Source organism: Miniopterus schreibersii, assembly GCF_964146895.1.
Source record: "Miniopterus schreibersii genome assembly, chromosome: 3".
Taxonomy (NCBI): domain Eukaryota; kingdom Metazoa; phylum Chordata; class Mammalia; order Chiroptera; family Miniopteridae; genus Miniopterus; species Miniopterus schreibersii.
In genome coordinates, this window is record NC_138103.1 from 4,288,418 (window position 1) to 4,309,574 (window position 21,157).

At 51.1% G+C, this 21,157-nt stretch overlaps 1 protein-coding gene across 3 annotated transcripts in view; it reads right to left on the reverse strand.

Moving 5' to 3' along the window:
* The window catches only part of VWA3A (von Willebrand factor A domain containing 3A), a 47,235-nt gene extending 26,285 nt beyond the window's left edge, over nucleotides 1-20,950 (reverse strand). For 2 of the 3 annotated variants that reach the window (XM_081133494.1, XM_081133495.1), the window contains exons 1-8: nucleotides 20,718-20,950; nucleotides 16,791-16,878; nucleotides 16,414-16,537; nucleotides 8,837-8,961; nucleotides 8,666-8,743; nucleotides 6,805-6,859; nucleotides 4,519-4,617; nucleotides 1,497-1,603 (exon numbers count right to left, since the gene is read on the reverse strand). In XM_081133494.1, the coding sequence (XP_080989620.1) occupies nucleotides 1,497-1,603; nucleotides 4,519-4,617; nucleotides 6,805-6,859; nucleotides 8,666-8,743; nucleotides 8,837-8,961; nucleotides 16,414-16,537; nucleotides 16,791-16,852 (650 nt within the window). In that variant the 5' untranslated portion in view covers nucleotides 16,853-16,878; nucleotides 20,718-20,950. Of the gene's footprint in view, nucleotides 1-1,496; nucleotides 1,604-4,518; nucleotides 4,618-6,804; nucleotides 6,860-8,665; nucleotides 8,744-8,836; nucleotides 8,962-16,079; nucleotides 16,190-16,413; nucleotides 16,538-16,790; nucleotides 16,879-20,717 lie in introns of all 3 variants that reach the window. The other variant, XM_081133496.1, reaches the window with a different exon arrangement.
* Nucleotides 20,951-21,157: the final 207 nt, after the last annotated feature.

The window sequence follows — 21,157 nt, forward strand, 5'->3', positions numbered from 1 at the left end:
AGCTTCGACCTATGAGCCAAGAGGTCATGGTTCGATTCCCAGTCAGGGCACGTGCCCGGGGTTGTGGGCTCGATTCCCAGTCGGGGGTGTGCAAGAGGCAGGCGATCAATGACTCTCTCATCATTGATGTTTCTATCTGTCTCTCCCTCTCCCTTTCTCTCTCTCTAAAAATCAATAAAAACATATTTTTAAAAATGCTCTCATTCACTGAGTACCTGCCACAAGCCAGGTACTTATTTTTCATTTCATCTTCACAACAACTCAGTGAGGGGCAGGTATCCTTGACCTCATTCTGCTCATGAGAGAGGTGAAGGACTGGTCAAGGTCACCCAGTAACTGTCAGAGCCAGGATTCAAAGCCAGCACTGCTAGAACTAAGCACCTCTCTACTCGGACAGGGTCCTCTTCACAGCCAGTGCTGGCAGGGAGACCTCCATCCCAGAATCCAACACGTGGATTTTCCTGGACTCTGCTCTGGAATCTAATCCTGCCTCTGCCGCTTTGGGCATGTTCCCCAACCTAAGTCACAGGTTCCTCATCTGCAAAATGGGGCAAGAATCAAAGTGCCTAGCGTGGTACTTTACAAATGGTGGGTGAGCAAGGATATTCCCTTCATGGGAAAATTTCTACTCAGTAGTGTAAGTAGAAACTCTTACATACCTTCCCTCTCCTGGCTCCCCGAAACTCCCACATAAAGGACTAGCTAAATTGTAGTATATCTATGCAGTGGACTACTAATATAGCCATTGAAAAGAACGAGGCAGCCGTGGATGGGTGGCTCGGTTGGTTGGAGCACCTTCCTGTGCACTCAGACACTGTGGGTTCATTCCTGGTCAGGGCACATACCTAGGTTGCAGGTTTCATCCCCAGTCGGGGTACATACAGGAGGCTACCAATCAATGTTTCTCTCTCTCCCCCTTCCTCTCTCTCTAAAATCAATAAAAAAACATATGGCTGGGTGCGGATTTAATAAAAACAATGAGGCGGCCCTGTATGCGAGAGAGAGAGAGAGAGAGAGAGAGAGAGAGAGAGAGAGAGAGAGAGAGAGAGAGAGAGAGAGAGAGAGAGAGAGAAGGCTATTCAAGGGTAGGTGGGAAGCCTTTTGCAGGCCAGCGTTTGAATAAACGGGGCTGAAGGCACAGGCGCCTGGGGCGGGCTGGGCGAGTGCACAGCTGCTGCTGGGGGGAGAGGGGGGGCTCGTTTGCTATGATCACATCTTCTAATAATGTTTGAATTTCTGAAGATGAGTATGTATTATTTTCATAATAAAACTATCTGCTAGTGCGCTGGGTAAAAATGGTGTTTCGTGGTTGTCTTGTCTTTCCACCTGGCGGACCGCTTGCGGGGTGACCCTTTCCCCAAAAGCTCCCGGCGTTTCTGCTCTTATGTGTGACTCGTCTTTGCACTGACTCATCCGACAGGGTCCCTGAACCGCGCTGAAGCCGCCAGCCCTCGGGGAGCGACCGCCCGGCCCCGCGGCGCGGCCGCAGCACTCACGCGGAGGCGCCGACGTCCACCGGGTGCGGCCAGAGCGCGCGGGCGGCGGCGCCGAAGCTCAGCGCGAACAGCGTCTCCTTGCGGCTCAGCTGCTCGTCCGCCAGGCGCTGGGGAGAGGCGCGGGCGGCGTCGGCGGGCGGGCGGGGAGCCTCGTTCAGGGCGCGGCGGCCTCCCCTCACCGCAGGGGCCGCCCGCCCGCCGGCTCGGGGGGGGGGGGGGGGCAGAAACAAACGGGAGGGGGGCCTTCCCCGAGGAAACGGGGGGGGGCCTTCCCCGAGGAAACGGGGGGGGGCCTTCCCCGAGGAAACGGGGGGGGGCCTTCCCCGAGGAAACGGGGGGGGGGCCTTCCCCGAGGAAACGGGGGGGGGCCTTCCCCGAGGAAACGGGGGGGGGCCTTCCCCGAGGAAACGGGAGGGGGGCCTTCCCCGAGGAAACGGGAGGGGGGCCTTCCCCGAGGAAACGGGGGGGGCCTTCCCCGAGGAAACGGGGGGGGGGCCTTCCCCGAGGAAACGGGGGGGGCCTTCCCCGAGGAAACGGGGGGGGGCCTTCCCCGAGGAAACGGGGGGGGGGCCTTCCCTGAGGAAACGGGGGGGGGGGGGCCCGGCGCGAGCCCGGGGAGGCCGGCGGCGGGAAGCCAGCCCGAGTCTCCCTCAGGCACACTTTGCCCTCGGTCCCCTAAACTCTGAGGGTCCCCAGGAGACTTGCAGCCGGGGGAGCAGCAGGACTCCCCGCAGCCTCTGGACCGGCCTCCGAGCCCACGCGGCCGCTGGGTCCTGCGGGGAGTGCGGTCCCGTCCGCTCTAGTCTGGCCGAGGTTCCCTCCCGCCCCGCCGCGGAGCCCGCTCCCTCCCGCCTCCCCCCCGCCTCCCCGGGAACGGGGACCGCCGGCTCTCCCGTCTCCCCGGGACGCAGCGCCCCACTCGCCCGCACTGCGGGGAGGAGCAAGCAATGAACTGATGAGCTTAGAAAGTAGGTTCAGTGGCACAGGAGCCTGGGACAGACCGACGGATCTCGGCGAGGGCGGGCGGGGAGACACTAACCAAAGAATTTATATTCAGACCATAGTGTGGGGAGGGGCTGGGGAGGGAGTGGAAGCGGTTACTGGGGAAAAAAGGAGACATCTGTAATCTTTTCAACAATAAGTTTTTAAAAATTAATAATAAAGGGGGAATTCCCCACTGGGCACACGCGCAGCGGGAGCCAAGACGGCGCAGGGGAGGTGCTGCCGCGGGAGGCAGGTGCCCCGGGAGCCAAGGCGGCGCCGACGAGGGGCGGAGCCTAGCCTGGGAAAAGGACCGGATTGGACAAGGGACACAGGACTCACCTGGGAAAGAGATTGGTTGGGGGAGGACCCACCACGAGCCCCTGGAAGACTTGGAAGTTGATTGGTTAGTTTGAAAGAGGCCTGGTCCCTCCCAAGCCGGAGACAGTGAACTGAACAGGGGCGCGCGCTCTTTGTCTGTCTCCGTGTCTCGGTCTCTGACATGCTTCCCCCCCCCGCCCCGTGTTCTCCCCCCGTGGCAGCCGCATGGCCCTAGCAGCCGCCCGGAGTCCTGCAGCCACGTGGGCTCCAAACTCAGACTCCAAGCGCAGCCTGGGTACAGCCCCGCAGCGCCAACCAGACGCAGCCGGAACCGGCCACACTGGCAGGGCGGGGACAGGCGCGGGCTAAGCTGCGGCCCGCACAGGAGCTCTGGACGCTGCCTTTGCTCTGGGTCTGCTGAAGACAAGGCCCGTCTCCTTGCACAGGGGACGAAGCTGAACGCAGGCCAGCCCTTAGACTTCGCGTCTACGGTAAGCCTTACGGCTGAACCTCAGCCTCCCGTGCGTGGGTCCCTGGGATGCTTCCCTTGTGACCGTGAACCGGCCTCACTTCCACCGGCAACATCCTCCCCTCGCTAACTGCAGATTGCGCTCTCTTCCCGAGCAGCTCGCCAGGCGGCTGCACACCTGGGGCAGGTGTGGGTGGCGTGTGCGGCGCCTTGCCTACGGATCTGAGTGTGCGCTCTGCTTGAGCCCTGAACCGCAGCTCCCAGAGAGAAGAGAGACGGGGTAGGCATTTCTCTCCGAGCATGTGAGCTGGGGATGGAGCAACGGGCACAACACCGGCCTGTTTGATTGGCGTTCTTAAGCTGTAGCTGGTGAATATCCGAGAGAAAGATACCTCCTTCCTCTTCTTCCCCCAGCTGGAAATTTCACCTGCATGCCACCAGCATGTGTTGGCTTATATTAGACCAGCCCCCTTGGGGGATCTCTGGAAACTCAGCCCTGAGGACTCCTGAAGGCGAGCTTGCACTCACGACTGTTCCCTGACACCTACTGAGACCAGGAACAGGGCACGACTCTGGATAACTGCCCCATGTTGAACCCTATAAAGACTGAATTGGCTCTTGCTGCTAAGGCCCCTATCCAAAGCTATAGGGGTTCCTGTAAGAAAACAGTGCCCCCATGTTACTTTACAGAGACCACAGAGGTCTTTTCTATGCCAGACTTTGTACCAAGCACTTAGCTTGCATGGGGACCTGTCTCCCTCTGGCAACCCTGTGATGGGCCACTGTTATCATCCCCATTTTACAGATGAGGTAACTAAGGCACAGGGAGGTTAGATAATGCAGTCACAGAGCCCAAGGTGGTAGAGGGGGCTGAGATTTGACTCTAGTCATCTGATTCTAGAGTTCCCAGCTTCTCTGTTACGGGCATGCTGGAGAAAGCAGAGCGGGCTGGGCAGCCTGTGCTGTGTGCTGTGTGGTACTGTCCAGGGAACAAGCTGTGGGAGGGGAGGAAGGACCTATAGGGAATCTTGAGACAAAGTCAAGTTAGTGGGGAGAGAATACTAGAAGCTCACACTGCAAGGGAAAATGACTGAGGTTGGGTTTCTTTAACTGTAGGTGCTAATTAAGTGTGAACTGTGCTTAGTAAAACAAGTCATTTTGCATTTGCTATAAACCAGGCCAGGAGCCAGCACACAAAGGGGAGGGAGGGGTGGTGGGAGTGGTTCGGGGTCCTCTGTGCCAGAGACTCACCAGGAGGTCATTCTGGAATTCTTCTTTCCTGGGGCCACTGCTGATGGCTGAGGCATCGATGAGGATGCCGACACTGGACCCCTTGATGAGGCCAAATGCCTAAAACCAAAGAGGGCACCCAGAGATAACCAGCCGGCTCTGTGCTCCTCCAAAGCCTTTGAGTGCTCCGAGAGGGAATTTCTAACCCTCCGACCTCAACAAGCAGCAGTAAAGAGAAAACAAAGCCTAGGTCCTGGCTGCTGCTCCTGCTCTGTGGTGGCCTGTTCTTTATGTGTTTTTTCACTGATATTTACTGCCTACTCTTATGAGATGATGCACACTCACTGGATAAAATGTGGAGCCTGTAGAAAAGCATCCTCTGTAAGAGACAAGGTTTGACATCTCACTACATCAGCGCATCTAATCCCGCTTCTCTAGATCCTCACTTATTTCCTCTTCTCTGCCGCTCGGAGCCAGGCGTGCTCTGCTCGCCGCTGCCGGGGTCTGAGCTGATGTGTCTCTGACCGCCCCTGCCTCTCCGTCAGTGCTGTGGCTTCTGCACGGATCGGGGGTCACAGTTCCACCTCATGCTTTTTGCTGTAAGTCCTGCTTCACTGGACACCCAGTTTCCCTGACAGTTCACCTTCCTGCTCCAGAGGTGAGTATTTTATGCTCTCACACCTCCAATGTTCTCTTTCTGCATTCTCTTGGCCTCCAATTTCACTGAGAAAACAGAAACAAACTAAAGAAGTTTTTCTCTTCATCTTTCCAGCAGAATCTGCCCCTGTGCCCACACACTTTTGCCTTTTTCCTGTTACAAGGCTCTAAAGCTAACCCCCGAGCCCTAAGGCCAACCCTCCGGCTGCGCCAGCAGATCCTCTCCTGTCAAACTGGGACTGTGCTTCTGCCGCCCTCTTCTCCACAGGACAGGCAGCGACAGTGCCATCCACACAGGGACAACCCCTCCGGGCCCACCTGTCTCCTGTTGCCACTTGATTCTCTGCCTTCCTTGTTAGCAGTGCTTCACGCCCCCCCTTCTGTGACCCATGCAAGTGGGGACTCCTCTAAAGCCACATTTATCAAGGCGACCAACAACCTCGCTCTTGCCAAACCCAACGGTCAAGTCTAAGTTCTCAACGTTCTGAGCAGCATCGGACACAGTTTGAAACCAGTGGGAAACTCCTAATACACACTGGCCTTTCCTTCCGCTCGCTGGCCAGTCCTGTCTCCTTGGCCAGCCAAACTCCCCTCCTCATCCTGAAGACTAGACCTTGGCGCCCTGGGCACTTGTTCCTGCACGTGTGGGCCACGGGCTGACAGCACCGCCATGCCCTGGGAGCTTGTGAGATGCGGCACCTCGGGTCCCACCCAGACTTACCTAATGAGAGTCTGCATTTTAACAAGACCTCCCTCCCCCCAGGGGTCGGGCTGCACAAAAACTTTTGGGAAGCACTGGGTTAGTGCTCTTTCTCTTCTGTCTACACCAGGGTTTGCCAGCCTCTGCACTACAGTGTCGGCCAGATAATTCTCCTTGGTAGGGAGCTGGCCTGAGCACTGTGGGACATTAGCAGCTTCCCTGGCAACCTCCCTTCCCAGTCATGACAATGAAAATTTCTCCAGAAAATGCCTAAAAGCATCTGCTGGAGGAAAACGGGCTAAAACAAATTTGAGAGTGAGTCAACTTCAAACTTTCAGGAGGATTCTGTGCAGACGATCAGCCTTAGTCTGATAAATCTCACTAAGGGTCTGTGGCTAAGTGGTCCAGGGGACATCTCTTCTCACCTGCCCAGATTTGTGTCCTCTCTGGTAACAGCACTCTGGCTTCTTATGTAGTACACTTCATGAGGTTTAGGGGGTACCCACTCTCTTCTGCTCCTCTGCTTCCCCAGGAATGAGCACTAGTTCCAGCCCTACTCAGTTAGTATCTCATCCCTGGGCGATGGAGATTGGTCTAAACTGGCCCAGCGAGAGTTAATCCTAGGAACTGAGGGGGTGTACTGAGAAAGGTAGGTGAGGTGCCCTCTAGCTGGTGACATGTAAGCTTAAAGCTGCTGATGACCATCACCCCAAGCCTGGGACAGCCTTCCTGAGAATAAAATCAACCCAAGGAGAACGGAACCCAGAGACAAAGAGGTGTCATCGTTTGAGCCCTGGATACAGCTATGTCTGGATTTTCAATTCATCTAGGTCAAGAATTTTTTTTTTGCTGAAGACAATTTAAATTGGAGGTCTATGGCACCTGAAAGGGTCTAACAAATACAGAGGGAATGAGGGAAAGGGGCAAAGCATGAAGTCCACCTGTGTTACCTTTTTGCTGCTTTCTGTGAGCCACTGAATTCTCTGTTGATAGAGTTCAATAGCTCTGTCAAAACACCAGGAAGACTTGTCACCCAAGGTCAGCTTTGTCACTGAGCAACAGCCACTCACATGGAAGGAAAGCGTGGATGGGGTTCATTTTCAATGCATCCAAGGCGGGGGGAGAATGTGGGGCAAGATTTAGCAGAGGAAATGAGGCCGTTACTTTGGCAGGAGCACTGTGGGAGCTGCTCGGGGATGCTGTGTACACCAGAGACTGGGTGTAGTGAGACCAGAGTGGGCTCCAAGTGGGGGCAGGGCTGCGGAGGGGTTCTCGTGAGGAAGGTGGAAAAACACTCCTGCTCTTCACAGATCTGTGTTCTCTCAGGGGGGACTTGGCGGTCACCTGGAGCTGACCATAAAGCAGGGGTGGGGGACATCCAGCCCGGAATCATGTGGTCTGGCCCTGCCAAGGCCTCACCAAAGAGCAGCAGTTCCAGCCATCACATTAGGGGTGAGTTAATGAAATGCCTGACCAAATATAGCAGGCTAATTTTTAAGTTGATAATTTTATATGACCCTCCAATGATATAAATATCCAAATGGCCCTTGGCAGAAAAAAGGTTCCCCACTCCTGCCATAAAGGCACACCTGAGGCCGCCCAGCACCTTCTCAGTGCACTGATGAACAAAACACTTAGTTCCCAAAACAAGGAGCAAACCATTCCAGTGGCTGTTTGGAGACCAGCACGTAATAGATGCTCAACTTAAAGACTTGGCCACTGGAATTTAACTGATTTGCCCTCATTGAAGTGAGGTGGGATTGGGGGGCCTAGAGAAGGATAAGGAAGGTCTTTGGTATGAAACCGTGGGGCAGCGGGTGGTGTTGGTTTCCAGGCATCCGTGAGCGTGAACGGGGCCGAGGGCGTGAACAGGGAGGCATACCTGTCTGGAGGTCCAGCTTTGCCATTTACTAGCTGTGTGACCTTGGGCAGGTTTGCTAACTTCTCCCAGCCCCATTTCATCATCTCCAGCATGAAGATAATAACGGGACTCTATCCAAGTCAACTTCCCAAATGTCAATTTACTGAAAGCCAGTCCCTTGAAAATCAATTTGTCAGGTGACCTATGAACTGAATAGACTCGAATATTCCTTAAAATGCTCCATTCACAATTAAAGCCAACCAAGCAAAATATTGCAGAATTCTTTAAAACCTATTTAAACCTTCCAACCCCCCAAAATTGCTATAAAAGTTACAGTCAAAATGTTTTGATAAATTTGGCGAATCGGTCACTTAGCAATAGACTTTTAGTTAACTTTAGAGTAATACGATATTTCAGGTTGTGAGGACTGAGATGATGCATGCAGCCCTTAGAATTGCTGACACATGAACAAATGTTAGCTATTAATTATTACAATGGCTTGGTAGGAAACCTCGGGAAAACAGCAGCCATGGGCCATAGACTGCATAGCAGGATGGAATGTACACATAGGCATTTTGGTTAATCTTTTGGGAGTTGGGAGCCTGTGTGTTTTGACAAATGTTTACAGAAGTCTGAACCCAGCCCACTGGTCACTGAAAGTGGTCCCACTGAGCCGTTACACAGCAGAGGAGGCTGAGTTTTATGTGTTTATCCAAAGGGAGCATCACTGTTAGAAGGCCGAGAAAAACTGAGATGGTCCAACTAGATGGTCCAAAACTGGTCTAGCTCTAGTTTTCTTTTTTTCTATTTGAGAAAAAAGGAAACGAGCCAGAAGTGGGAAGAGACTCTCCCAAAGTCCCAGAGATTGTCATTTGAACAGAGTGGCTTTCAAGGTGCTGACAGGAGGCAATCCTAAGCTCGGGGCTGGGGGGGAACTGAGAAGCACTTACTCAGAGAGCTGTGATTCGAACCGGAGGATGACTGGAGTTGAGAAGCGCACGTTCTTGACAGCACTGCTGCTCTCCTCCCTGAAGAGGCAAAGCCTTAGGAAGGGCTCTGGCCTGGTGGCCGGTGGCTGGGTGTGTCCCAGAGGGCTGGGGAGAGGGTGGCTTTACACTTACAACACAGTTGTGCCCTGGCTGATCAGGTCAGCCAAGGTGAGCTTCTCAAACTTCAAACTGTGAGTCGAAAGCCAGTCCTGCGAGTCTTCCCACGCTGAAGGCTGCGTCTCCTCTCCCCGCAGCCTCTGTGAGAGGGAAGCCAGAGTCTGTCCAACCAACCAACCAACCAACCAACCAACCAACCAACCAACCAACCAACCGTGGAAGGAGGGCGAGGCTGAGAACGCCTGGCTCTCAGTCCTCTCCCCACAGATGCCCGAGGGCTGCCAGCTCACACAGGTCCTACCTGAGCACAGTCTGTGCAAGATCTGGCCTTGCTGAAGGAGCTGATGGACGTGGAGGCCTGTGCTCTGGGCCAGCACCCTGAAGTGAAGCACCAGTTCCCTCCCTCACCTCCCTAAGGTGCGCTGGACAATTCAGGGCTCATTCCCTACTCCTGCCTGGGAGGGACTGAGTGCACACACCACAGCTAGCCCACGCGTGATGATACAACTTGACCCACAACCTCTGCAGCAACCTGCCCAACGGTCAGGACTTGGTCTCTAGTGCCAGCCTTCCCATCTTTTGTCCTGTTTCCAGCTCAGGACCAACCAGGGAAAGTCATATATGCCTGCAAACCAAGCACGTGAGATGCCTGACTTCCAGTTAGGCGCCTGCAGCTTCCCCTGCCCTGTAGACAGCCTCCCTCAGGGCACGCCCCCCCCCCCATTCTTCACCAGGAAGCTCCCGCTGCCCTGCCAGCCTCCAGTCCCCCGACACAGTGGTGGGGGGAGGGAGCGCGCCTCTACTGCTGGGAAGCCGCCTGTCCTCACTGGTGGGCTCTGCTTATCTCTACACTCACCTTCTGTCCTTTCAGGTGGGTGAGTCTCGCCTACCTACCAGTCTGAGGGTCCCCAACAAACATTTGTTGACTAACCCATGGGGGAGGGGATGGGTTTATTCTGTCCATTCCAGAGGCTGGAAGCAGGAGCAGGGGGTGAGTTTCAGAGGAAGAATTTTCTAGATTCAGAGTCTGCCCACGAAATGGACTATGCCCCCTTACTTGGACCTATTGACACCTATGTCACCTGCATAGTGCTAAGCTCAGAACAGAGTGGGGCCTTGGTGTGGAGCTGAAGTCCTTCACGGTAAGGTCAACACTGGTGATGCTTCTGGGAGCCGGAAGGTGGAGGAAGCTAAGCAGAGGCCCTGAGTCCACAGTGGCTGCTCAGCTCTCCTGGAGGCCAGCATTTCCCCCTCTCCCGGTGGGTGTTTGTGAGCCCTGCTGTGGACGAGGCTCTGCTCCTGGTGCTAGAGCTGCCGCGGAGCCAGCTGCCGGGGCACGATGGCAATGCCCTTGCCTTCTCGGAGCTTATGTTCCAGTGGGGGCGGATGCACAGTAAGGAAGAAACGAAGTCAACGCGCATAATTCCAGAAAGGAAGGGGAGATGTGATAGAAATGAGCAAGGTGGAGACAGGGAGCCTCTCTGGGCCAGGATCCAGAGGTTAAGAGCCAGCCGTGCAGAGCTGGGAACACGCTCCAGTCACAGGCATTGGGGGAGGGCTCAGAGGGTTTGAAGAGCAGAAAGGTGCCCACTGTGGTTGGAGTGCAGTGGATACAGGGCAGCAGGGCGCCAGGAGAGGCTGGAGGTGTGCAAGACCTGGACTACTGGAGGGTTTTGCAAGAGCTCCCAGCACAGCCACTGCTGCCCATGTGATGGGTTGACCTTAAATGTCGCCAAAGTTGCTATGACTCACGGCACAAGATGGCATCGTAAGAGACCAGCTCAGTCCATGGGGAGGACCCCCCCCCCCAGCATCTGGTGATTGTAGAAGGGGCCAGGGCACTGGTTAACCCACTGGGAGACCAGTCTAGATTCAAAGGTCTCGTCACCTGCTCTTGGGCACCTGTTTGAACCTTAAGTGGGTCCTGCCTGGGCTTGTATTTGTCAGGGCTTTTACTGCAGCGGGCGAGGTGGTGGCCGAGGGGTGGAAGCTCTCCACTGTGGCTGGCGAAGCTACCCTGGAAAGGACAGAGGATATGGAGGGGGAGGACGAGGGTGGGGGGAAAATGAGCGCGAAGAAAGGAGTGTGGACTGTTTGATATGATTTCAAGTCCACTTGCTTATGACTCCAATGAAGTTGTTTTGATCTAGGAGTGAAGCTGTTTACATTGCGGAGCTGTGGGATGTTGCCATGACATCTGCTGTCGTTGATAAACCAGCCCAGCTGGTGGCAGGCACAGCTACAGCTAGAGGACAGTCAGCCTTTAAATACAAGACTGTGAGGACTCCCCGAATGCTTGGTCTGGGCAAGGGGACTCTGTTCATCTAAACAGCCCTCTGAAGACCTTGGGCACGAGCTCCTGCCGTGGTAAGACGACTCTTTCCCGGCAGTGGTAAAAACCCGGCAGCAGCCCCGGGAAGGAGGGCATCTTGCCCACCAACAAAGGGCCCTCATTCCCTAGCAGCACACTCTGACAACAAGCAACCTTCTCTTTGCCCTGGCAGCCGGACAGCAGCTCTTCGAGAACCACTCACCAGCTCAGAGGGAGGGACACTTCCACCGAATTTATTTCCCTTAAATTCCTCTTGCCTGAAACAACTGTAACTTCTTTCAAAGTGTGTTATTTCTTTACTGGCTTATGAAGAGACATTATCCTGTTGCCACTGGCTTGTGAAACTATTATAATTCCCACAGTGAGCCTGTGCTAAATAAATTACTGGCAAAGACAATCTATTTCTGAGCATAAATTTGCTGCCCTAACAATGGGGCTCTAGGTTTGCTGGCTTCGTGATGCTGAGCAAGTCAGTGTCTCTTCACCTGTAAGATGGACACTGTGAAGCGCTGGCATAGAACATGTGCTTCTGCATAAATCCTTCTCAATGGCAGTGGAAGGCAACCATAAAACTGAGACAAGGACTGTCCCTGGAGATACTACTGTGCCTTAAGTTTTGTGCCTGAGGCCTACTTTCTCTCTGTGTCAGAAGGAAATCAGCAAGTGTTAAAGAGGTGTGAGAAATACTGGTAATTAAAGCAAACACTTAAATAGCACTTATTATGTGTCAAGCACTTTGCAAGCTGGGATTCAAATAGAACAGAATAGCTGTCAGGATCGTCAGGATCATAACCACATCAATATACTGTCTTTAAATTAGCACCAAACTACAACCTCAAATCCATGGGGCACAGTGAAAGCAGTCCTGAGGGGGAGGTTCATAGCACTGAAGGGCCACCTCAAAAGGCAAGAAAAACTTCTAACAGACTCTCTAAACCTGCAACTTAAAAACTTAGAAAGAGAACAACAAGAAAAGCCCAGAGTAAGTAGAAGGAAAGAAATAATAAATATCAGAGCAGAAATAAATGACATAGAGACTAAAAAAAACAATACCAAAGGTCAATGAAGCCAAGAGCTGGTTCTTTGAAAAGATAAACAAGATTGATGAACCTTTAGACAGACTCATGAAGAAACAGAGAGAGGACCCAAATAAATTAGAAATGAAAGAGGTGAAGTAACAACTGACACCACAAAAATAAAAAGGATTGAAAGAAAATACTATGGACAACTATACGCCACCAAGCTGGACAATCTGCATGAAATGGACAGATTCCTAGAAAAATTCAAACTTCCAAAAATCAGGAAAGTTCAGAAAACCTGAATAGGCTGATAACTGCTGATGAAGTTGAAGCAGTAATCAAAAAACTCCCAGCACACAAAAGCCCTGGTCTGGATGGCTTCACAGAGGAGTTTTACCAAACATTCAAAGAAGAACTAACACCTACCCTCAAACTACTCCAAAAATCCAAGAGGAAGGAACACTTCCAAGGAACACTTCTTACAAGGCCAGCATTAGCCTAATTCCAAAACCAGATAAAGACACTACAAAGAAAGAGAATTATAGGCCAATATCCCTGATGAACATAGATCCCAAAAGCCTCAACAAAATATTAGCAAATCAGATCCAGCATTAAAAAGATCATACACCATGACCAAGAGGGATTTATTCCAGGGATGCAAGGCTGGTACAATATTTGCAAATCAATAAATGTGATACATCACATAACAAATTGAAAGACAAAAATCACATGATCATATCAATAGATGCAGAAAAAGCATTCGATAAAATCCAACACCCATTTTTGATAAAAATTCTCAGCAAAGTGGGAATAGAAGGATCATACCTCAACATAATAAAGGCCATATATGACAAACCTACAGTCAATACCATACTCAATGGGCAAAAACTAAAACCATTTCCCCTAAGAACTCGAACAAGACAGGGATGTCCACATTCACCACTCTTATTCAGCATAGTACTGGAAGTCCTAGCCACAGTGATCAGACAAGAAGAAAACATAAAAGGCATCCAAATTGGAAAGGAGGAAGTAAAACTGTTATTATTTGCAGATGACATGATATTGTACCTAGAAAATCCTAAAGACTCTACCAAAAAGCTACTACATTTAATAAATGAATTCAGTAAGATAGCAGGATACATAATTAATACCCAGAAATCGATGGCATTTTTATACATCAAAAATGTACTCCCAGAAAGAGAAACTAAAAAATAATCTCATTTACCATTGCAACTAAAAAATAAGATACATAGGAATAAACTTAACCAAAGATGTAAAAGACCTGTACTTGGAAAACTACGTGACACTGAAAAAAGAAATAGAGAAAGATATAAAAAAAAAAAGAAAAAAAAAAGGAAAAACATACTATGTTCATGGATTGGAAGAATTAGAATTAAAATCATTAAAATGTCCATACTACCCAAAGCAATCTATAGATTCAATGCAATCCCTAAGCATATTTCACAGATCTAGAACAAACGCTTTGAAAATTTATATGGAACCAAAAAAGACCCTGAATAGCCATGGCAATCTTGAGAAAAAAGAACAAAGTTGGAGGGATCACAACACCAGATATCAAATTATACTAAAAAGCCACTGTAATCAAAACAGCCTGGTACTGGCACAAGAACAGACATATAGACCAATGGAACAGAACAGAGACCCCAGAAATTTACCCATGCCATTATGGTAATTAATATTTGACAAAAGAGGCAAGAGCATGCAATTAAAGACACTCTCTTCAATAAATGGTGTTGGGAAAATTGGACTGGTATATGCAAAAAAATGAAACTAGACCACCAACTTACACCATACACAGAAATAAACTCAAAATGGATAAAAGACTTAAATGTAAGATGTGAAACCATAAAATCCTAGAAGAAAATGTAAACAGCAAAATCGCAGACATCTCTCATGGCAATATGTTTGCCAATACATCTCCTAGGGCAAGAGAAACAAAGGAGAAAATAAACAAATGGGACTACATCAAAATAAACAGCTTCTACACAGCAAGAGAAACCATCAACAAAACGAAAAGGGAGCCCACTGTATGGGAGAACATATTTGCCAATAACACATCTGATAAAGGGTTAATATCCAAAATATATAAGGAACTCATACAACTTACCAAAAGGAAGACAATTTAATCTAATTAATCCAATTAAAAAATGGGCAAAAGACCTAAATAGACACTTCTCCAAAATGGACATACAGATGGCCAAGAGACATAAGAAAAAATGCTCAACGTCGATAATCATCAGAGAGATGCAAATTAAAACCACAACGAGATACCGTCTCACACCTGTCAGAATGCCTATCATCAACAAATCAACGAATGACAAATGCTGGTGAGGATGTGGAGAAAGGGGAACCTCGTACACTGCTGGTGGGAATGCAGACTGGAGCAGCCACTATGGAAAACAGTATGGAGATTCCTCAAAAAATTAAAAATGGAACTGCCTTATGACCCAGTGATTTCAGTTCTAGGAATATATCCTAAGAAACCTGAAACACTAATCAGAAAGAACTTACACATCCCTATGTTCATAGCAGCGCAATTTACAATAGCCAAGATCTGGAAACAGCCCAAGTGCCCATCAGCAGATGACTGGGTAAAAAAGCTGTGGGACATTTACACTGTGGAATACTATGCAGCTGTAAAAAAGAAGGAGCTCTTACCCTTTGGGACAGCATGGAGGGAACCGGAAAGTATTATGCTAAGTGAAATAAGCGAGGCAGAGAAAGACAAACATCACATGATCTCACTCATATGTGGAATGTAATAAACAAAATAAACTGATGAACAAAATGGATCCAGAGACATAGAAGCATGGAACAGACTGAGGGCCCTCAGAAGGAAGGCAGGGGTGGGGAGTAGGTGGGGAGAGATTAATCAAAGAACTTCTATGTTTATAAGCATAACCCATGGACACAGACACTGGTATGGGGAAGGCCTGGGGGTGGGGTGGATGCGGGGTGGAGGGAATCAATAGGGGGAAAAAAGGGGACAACTGTAATACTTTCAATAGTAAAGATTAAAAAAAAAAAAGAAACTGGAAAAAAAAAAATTTAGCACCAAACTGGCACTACCTCACTAAGAACAGAGAGAAGGGACTGAAAAGATAACGTTCTCATTACGGGATTCTATGCTGAGTAACACCTGGTCCTTGAACAACAGGGCCTAGAACCATCCTCCGGCCCTGCCCTTAGGGAAACAGCGCCACACACCATCTGAATACTAGATGTCACCCTTCTCATCTTTCAGGACTCGCCCATCTCCCCAGTGGACACAGCTCCTTTCTTCCATTTTACTTGCATTTGAAATGAGCCATCATGTTTTGGATGTGGATTTTGTATTATTAATACTTGAAGATTCACTTTTACATGCATCCTGGATTCTGACTGTGGGGCATAGTGATTGCACTCTTAAAGGAGGAGCCAGCACAGTAGGATCTTTGCACTGGGGACTCCTCTCCCTCTTTCCCACTCCTACTCATTGGTGAGGCAGAGGCGGCCCAGACTGTGGCTGATAAATGTAGGACTGGTCCTTATACTCCTGGGAAGTCGGGTATTTATATGAAATAAGGTGAAATGCAAGTCATCATCTGAAGTTGGTGAAAGAATCCTTCAGAATCTCAAGACTATTGACATTTCTTCATTTCCTTTTAATTAAGGTTGCTTTCCCGTAAGTGCCAATACTCGAGAAAAGTAAGACTGGACTATTTCCCTGATTGTTTGACAGTATAAACACTGTATTGTTTTGGACAGATTATCATTTCACAGGTGTGGTATTTAAACTCTAGTTTAGATTAGGTAGATGGTTATGGGTCAGGCTTGCACCTGGCCACCCCTGCTGACAATTGCTTCTATGGTATGAAGAATTCTGAGTTCTAGACAATCCACTCACCATCTTGGGAAGATGGCTCACAACTGAGAGTCAGCCAAAAACCAGTGTCCTGGTTATTCTAGACTCCAAAGGTTAATTCTTCTGCCATAACTCTCCCTCTTCCACTCTCTCTAAATCAATGGAAAGAATATAGTCGTGTGAGGATTAACCAAAAAAACAAAAACAAAAAAGCAAAACACATAAAGGCAGAGGATTAGAGCTGGGTGCTTAACTAGTCTTTTCCGGTCCTGGGATCCTATGTGAAGAGAAGAAATACCCAGAGCTGGACACATTCTGCATCCCCTCGCTATGACCTGTAGACTGTGTGACTCAGTTAAAGCACAAAGGTTTTTACCAGTAAGTCCTGTGTCTGGTTAACGTGTGTAACCAGTAGTCCATTGTCTAGATTCTGGCCAAGTCCACTGACATCCTTCTGGTTCGGCTGCTTCTTTGGATCTCTGTCAACGTTCCTCTTCATGCTACAAAACAGCGCTCTGATCAGTGCCCGGCCCTGGATGTTGACTCTAGAAGCAATGTTATTTCTGTGCAGTAACTGGGGAGGGGTCCTGTAGGGTCCTGATAAAATGTGGACCCCAGGTTCATGAGGCCCTCAGGGATGAGAGAATGCAATGACCATTTACCTGCCTCACTTCAAGGCAGGTATTTCCCCCTCAACTCCCAAGAGCAAATATTATTATTGTTTTAATTTCCAAAATCAGAGCAGATGCTTACCAGCGATTCTCCAGATACTTATTGTCTTGACTTTGGGAGACATGACTGGTTTGTGCAGCCATTATAGAAACACTCCGTGCTTATTTTCCTAGGGAGACAAAGAATTCCAGAAATGAGAAAGGTAAGTGCAGCATGCGGACAACAGCCCTGGGGGATACCTATATTCAGCTCAGCTCTCCTTTAACTCACCCAATGAACTCATCAAATGCCCCCGAGGTGCCAGGCTTTGTGCTAGGTGCTGAGGGTAAAATGTCAAACAAGGTAACAAGGGTTTCCCAGTCTTGGCCCTGCTCACATTTTGGACCAGATCGTTCTTTGTTGTGAAGCTGTCCCGTGCCTTGCAGATTGCTTAGCAGCATCCCTGGCCTCTGCCTATTAGATGCCAGCAGCACTCCTGTCCCCGAAGTTGTGACAACCTGACACGTCTGCAGACATGGCCTGATGTCTCCTGGGAGCACAGTCATCCCCAGCAGAACCACTAAGCGAGACTTGTCCGTGTCCCTTGCAGGGCTTGATTCCAGAGGGGGAGACTGATGTTGAAATTACATTAATTACACATTATGGAAAGTGCTGTGGAGGAAGCAAACGGTGCCGTGATGGAGGGCAGTCAGGAGGGGCTCTACCCTAGGTTAAGGGGTCAGCGAAGGTGCCTTCTGAGCTTAGACCTGGAAGGTCTAAGGAGGTGGCTGTGTTGAGAGTATGGCAAAGGCTTCATGAGAAAGGGGACAGCAAGTGACCACAGCGATTTTGAGAAGGTCGGGAAAGGAAAGTATTGGGATAGGGCTGCATTTTTTCTCTGAGAACCGCATCTCTCTCAGAGGGCGGAGTCCCCAGCCTGCCTCTCTCAGCTCAGTGACTCAGTGGTGACATGTACCCAACAAGGATCAGTAAGCTTGTCTGGGAAGCATTCAGAAGCTGTCCTGGGAGAACAGGGTCGTTAGGGGTCACTGCCCGCCGCGGGCTCCGTGCAGCCACTCTCTCCCGGCAGGCCCCTCCTCCTTTCCCTGAGCCTTTAGTCGGTGTCCCCAGGCTCATTAGAGACCTTCCTCCTCTCTTGCGGGGCTTCAGCTACACCGACACAACAATCACTCCCAGCTGTGTGTCAGAAGCCCACACCCGCTGGCTCCAGACCTGGGTATTTCCACCTGGAGCACCTCAGATTCAGCTCGGCCAAGACCCAGTCAGTCTCTACAAACCTGTCTACCCGCCCGTCCTCGAGCTTAGAGAGACGACTCGCCACCCGCCTACCGGAGTCAGAAACCTAGGAATTATTCTGGACACCTCGCTCCCTCTATCCAACCCGTCGCCTAATCTCGTCTGTCTCTCCACTTATCTGTCCCCACTGACACTTCTCTTGTCCAGCCAGTCATCTCGGCCATGGACAACTTCACTAGACCCTAACTGGCCACCCTGTATCCAATCTGTTCTCCTCCCTAAAGCCCAATGGACCTTTTAAAGACAGAAATCCAATGTCACGCCTCTTCCCTCTCCTGCTTAAAACTGTTCAAAGACCTCCCTTCATTTCTAGGGTGAAGGGTAAGATCCTTACAATGGCCTCTGAGGCCTCGCGTGGCCTGGCTGCTGCGTCCCTACCTCGCCGGCTTCCCCACTTCCCCACTGCTCCCCGCTTCTGGGTTCCAGGCACCCTCTCCCTTCGGCGCCTGGAGTGCTACGGTTCCTTTAACCACAGGGCCTTTCATGTGCTGTCTTTGCTCTGGAACATTCTTCTCCCAAACCACTCCTTCAAATTTCAGCTCAAATATCACTTCCTAGGGAAGTCTTCTCGAGCATCCCGCTTTGCTTCGGGTTGCTTTGTGTTATATAAATGCAGAGCTGTGCCTTTCTTTCAGAGCACTTATCTTAATTTAGAATGATACATTCATCAGTGCGATTTTAAAAACGTGTCTCTCTCCCATTAGGTTGTAGCTGACGTGGGAGGAGGGCCAGGGGGATAAGAAATACTTGGGGATGGGAGGTGAAGGGAGAGGAGGGTGAGAAACTGCCTTGGGTCTTGAATTTCTCATTACTGATCCCAAGCACTTGTGAGAACTGACTTCACTTTCTGCTCTCAGGTTCCATGAGGTAGCCCGTTCTTTATAATCCCTACTTTTTTGCCTAAGCTGGCTCATTGGGGTTCCTGTTATTAGCAACCAGAAAAATCTGGCAAACTACAGCAAGTGAGAAACTCCGAGTGGAGATGCAGCCTGAACACAAGCGCGCGTTCTCCTGAAATCACTCAGGAGCCTGACGAGGGGTGGCAACTTGCTCTTCTCTCCTGGTCTTTAATCCTTTATTCGGAGGATGCTTTGTTTTTTGGGGAGGCACCAAGATAACGCGGCAATGTCTTAAAAAACAACAGGCCTCACTCCAGTGCGCTTGGCTGGGAGACTCTAGTGGCAGAGGCTGTCGAAAGGGAAACACCTCATAGGCAGTGGGCACCCCTCGGTGTCTCAGTTCCATTTCAGTGACAGATTAACACGGAATGAACTGGGAGGCCTGCGGCCTGGCCTCGGGGTGACCGTGTGGGCCGGTGCAGGAGGGAGGAGGGCTGCAGAGCAACGTGCTGTGCGCTCAGGAAGGGCACTGGACCTGCGTTCGTCTGCAGGACGGAAGGGGGACGACTCACTGCCCTGCCTGCTGCAACCCCGTCGTCCTCCAGAGGATCCAATCAGACGGAGAATGGGAAAGGGCCCTGGAAACTGCCAGTGCTCCAGAGATGCAGCACCCGGTAGGCCACAGGGGCCACCTCTTCAAGCACTTCATGGGATACTTAAGCAACCCTTCGTCCGTGAACATACAGGGCCGACTGGGAGCCAGAGCGCGCTGGCGCTGGGGGAGGCGAGGTCAAGCCTTTGTGCAAATGAAGCCTCGTTAGGGAGGCCTCCTTGAGCACCCCATCTCAAAGAGTAGTCCTCCCACCCTGCTTTCGTTTCTCCTCAGCACGTTCCATCATCTGTTATTTACTTATTTATTATCTGTCTCTCCCTGCTCTGTCCCCATAAAGCCACTAGAGGTAAGACTCACGAGGGCAGGAACTTAGTTATGTTTGCTGCTAGAAGGCTTTTGCATAAAACAGTGCCTAGAACATAGTAGCTCCCCCCAAATATTTGTAGAATAAGTGCACTCAGGACAGGTCCAGAGTTTTGACAAAGGTGGGTAACCTTACTCTGGGGACTGGTCACAGGAGGGGGACATGGAAAATGGTCCTCGGTCATGGGTAGAGAGGTAGCCCTGATTAGTGGATAAAAGAAATCCTTCAGTTAGCTTCCTGTTTTGCTAAAAGCTGGATTTCAGATTCTCCTAAATACTTATCCAAAATAAAGCCATCCCAGGATTTGTATTTTTTAACGGCCAAATAACCTCCAGTCTTGCCTCCACCCGGTCCATTTTACATTCTGCTGACAGACTGATTTTTCCAACATGCAGAGCTGTTCACCTTGCTACCTGTTCAGACCCAGCCCTGGACCCGCAGGCCGTGGGTAATCGCGGGAACCCTCACGGGCTTTTCTCACTCTTTCGGGTCGGGGCCTTCTTACCCCCCCTTCCCCCCCCTCCCTCCATCTCCATCTCCCCCCCCCCCACACACACCTTGTTATTTCATGCCTTTCTTTGCTCAAGTTGTACCGACTTCTAGAAATGTCCTTGGCCCTTTTTGTTTGACAAGAAAACTCAGGCGGCCTCTCCTGAACCCCATTTGCTGCCCCCTAAGACCCCGTGAGAAAAGCGTTCTCCAATTGCCGCCCCCGACCCCACCCCCTTTCACACCAGTGGTCATCCTCCGTCTCCCAATTAGCCCCATTGCTTATCCACTGTTGTACCCCCAACACTTGGCACAACGCCTGGCACGGAGGGAGCAGACGCTTAACACCCCCGGGCTCCCTAGTTTTTCTCCCGGTGCAGGGTCAGCGTCTCCCCCCCGCCTCTTACCGCCTCGGTCGGCCCCCACCCGCATGCCTCCGTCTATTTCTCTGTCTTCGGGAGAAGGGCCCCCGCCCCCAGGGCTGCTCTCCCCGCTTCCAGTTCTTCCCAGCAACTGTGTAGCGAGGCGGCCCGGGGAGTGTGGCTGGTCTCCACGGTAACGGGCCGCACCACTCGCAGCCCGAGGCGGGGAGGGGAGTGTGGCTGGTCTCCACGGTAACGGGCCGCACCACCCGCAGCCCGAGGCGGGGAGGGGAGTGTGGCTGGTCTCCAAGGTAACGGGCCGCACCACCCGCAGCCCGAGGCGGGGCGGGGAGTGTGGCTGGTCTCCACGGTAACGGGCCGCACCACTCGCAGCCCGAGGCGGGGAGGGGAGTGTGGCTGGTCTCCACGGTAACGGGCCGAACCACTCGCACCCCGAGGCGGGGCGGGGAGTGTGGCTGGTCTCC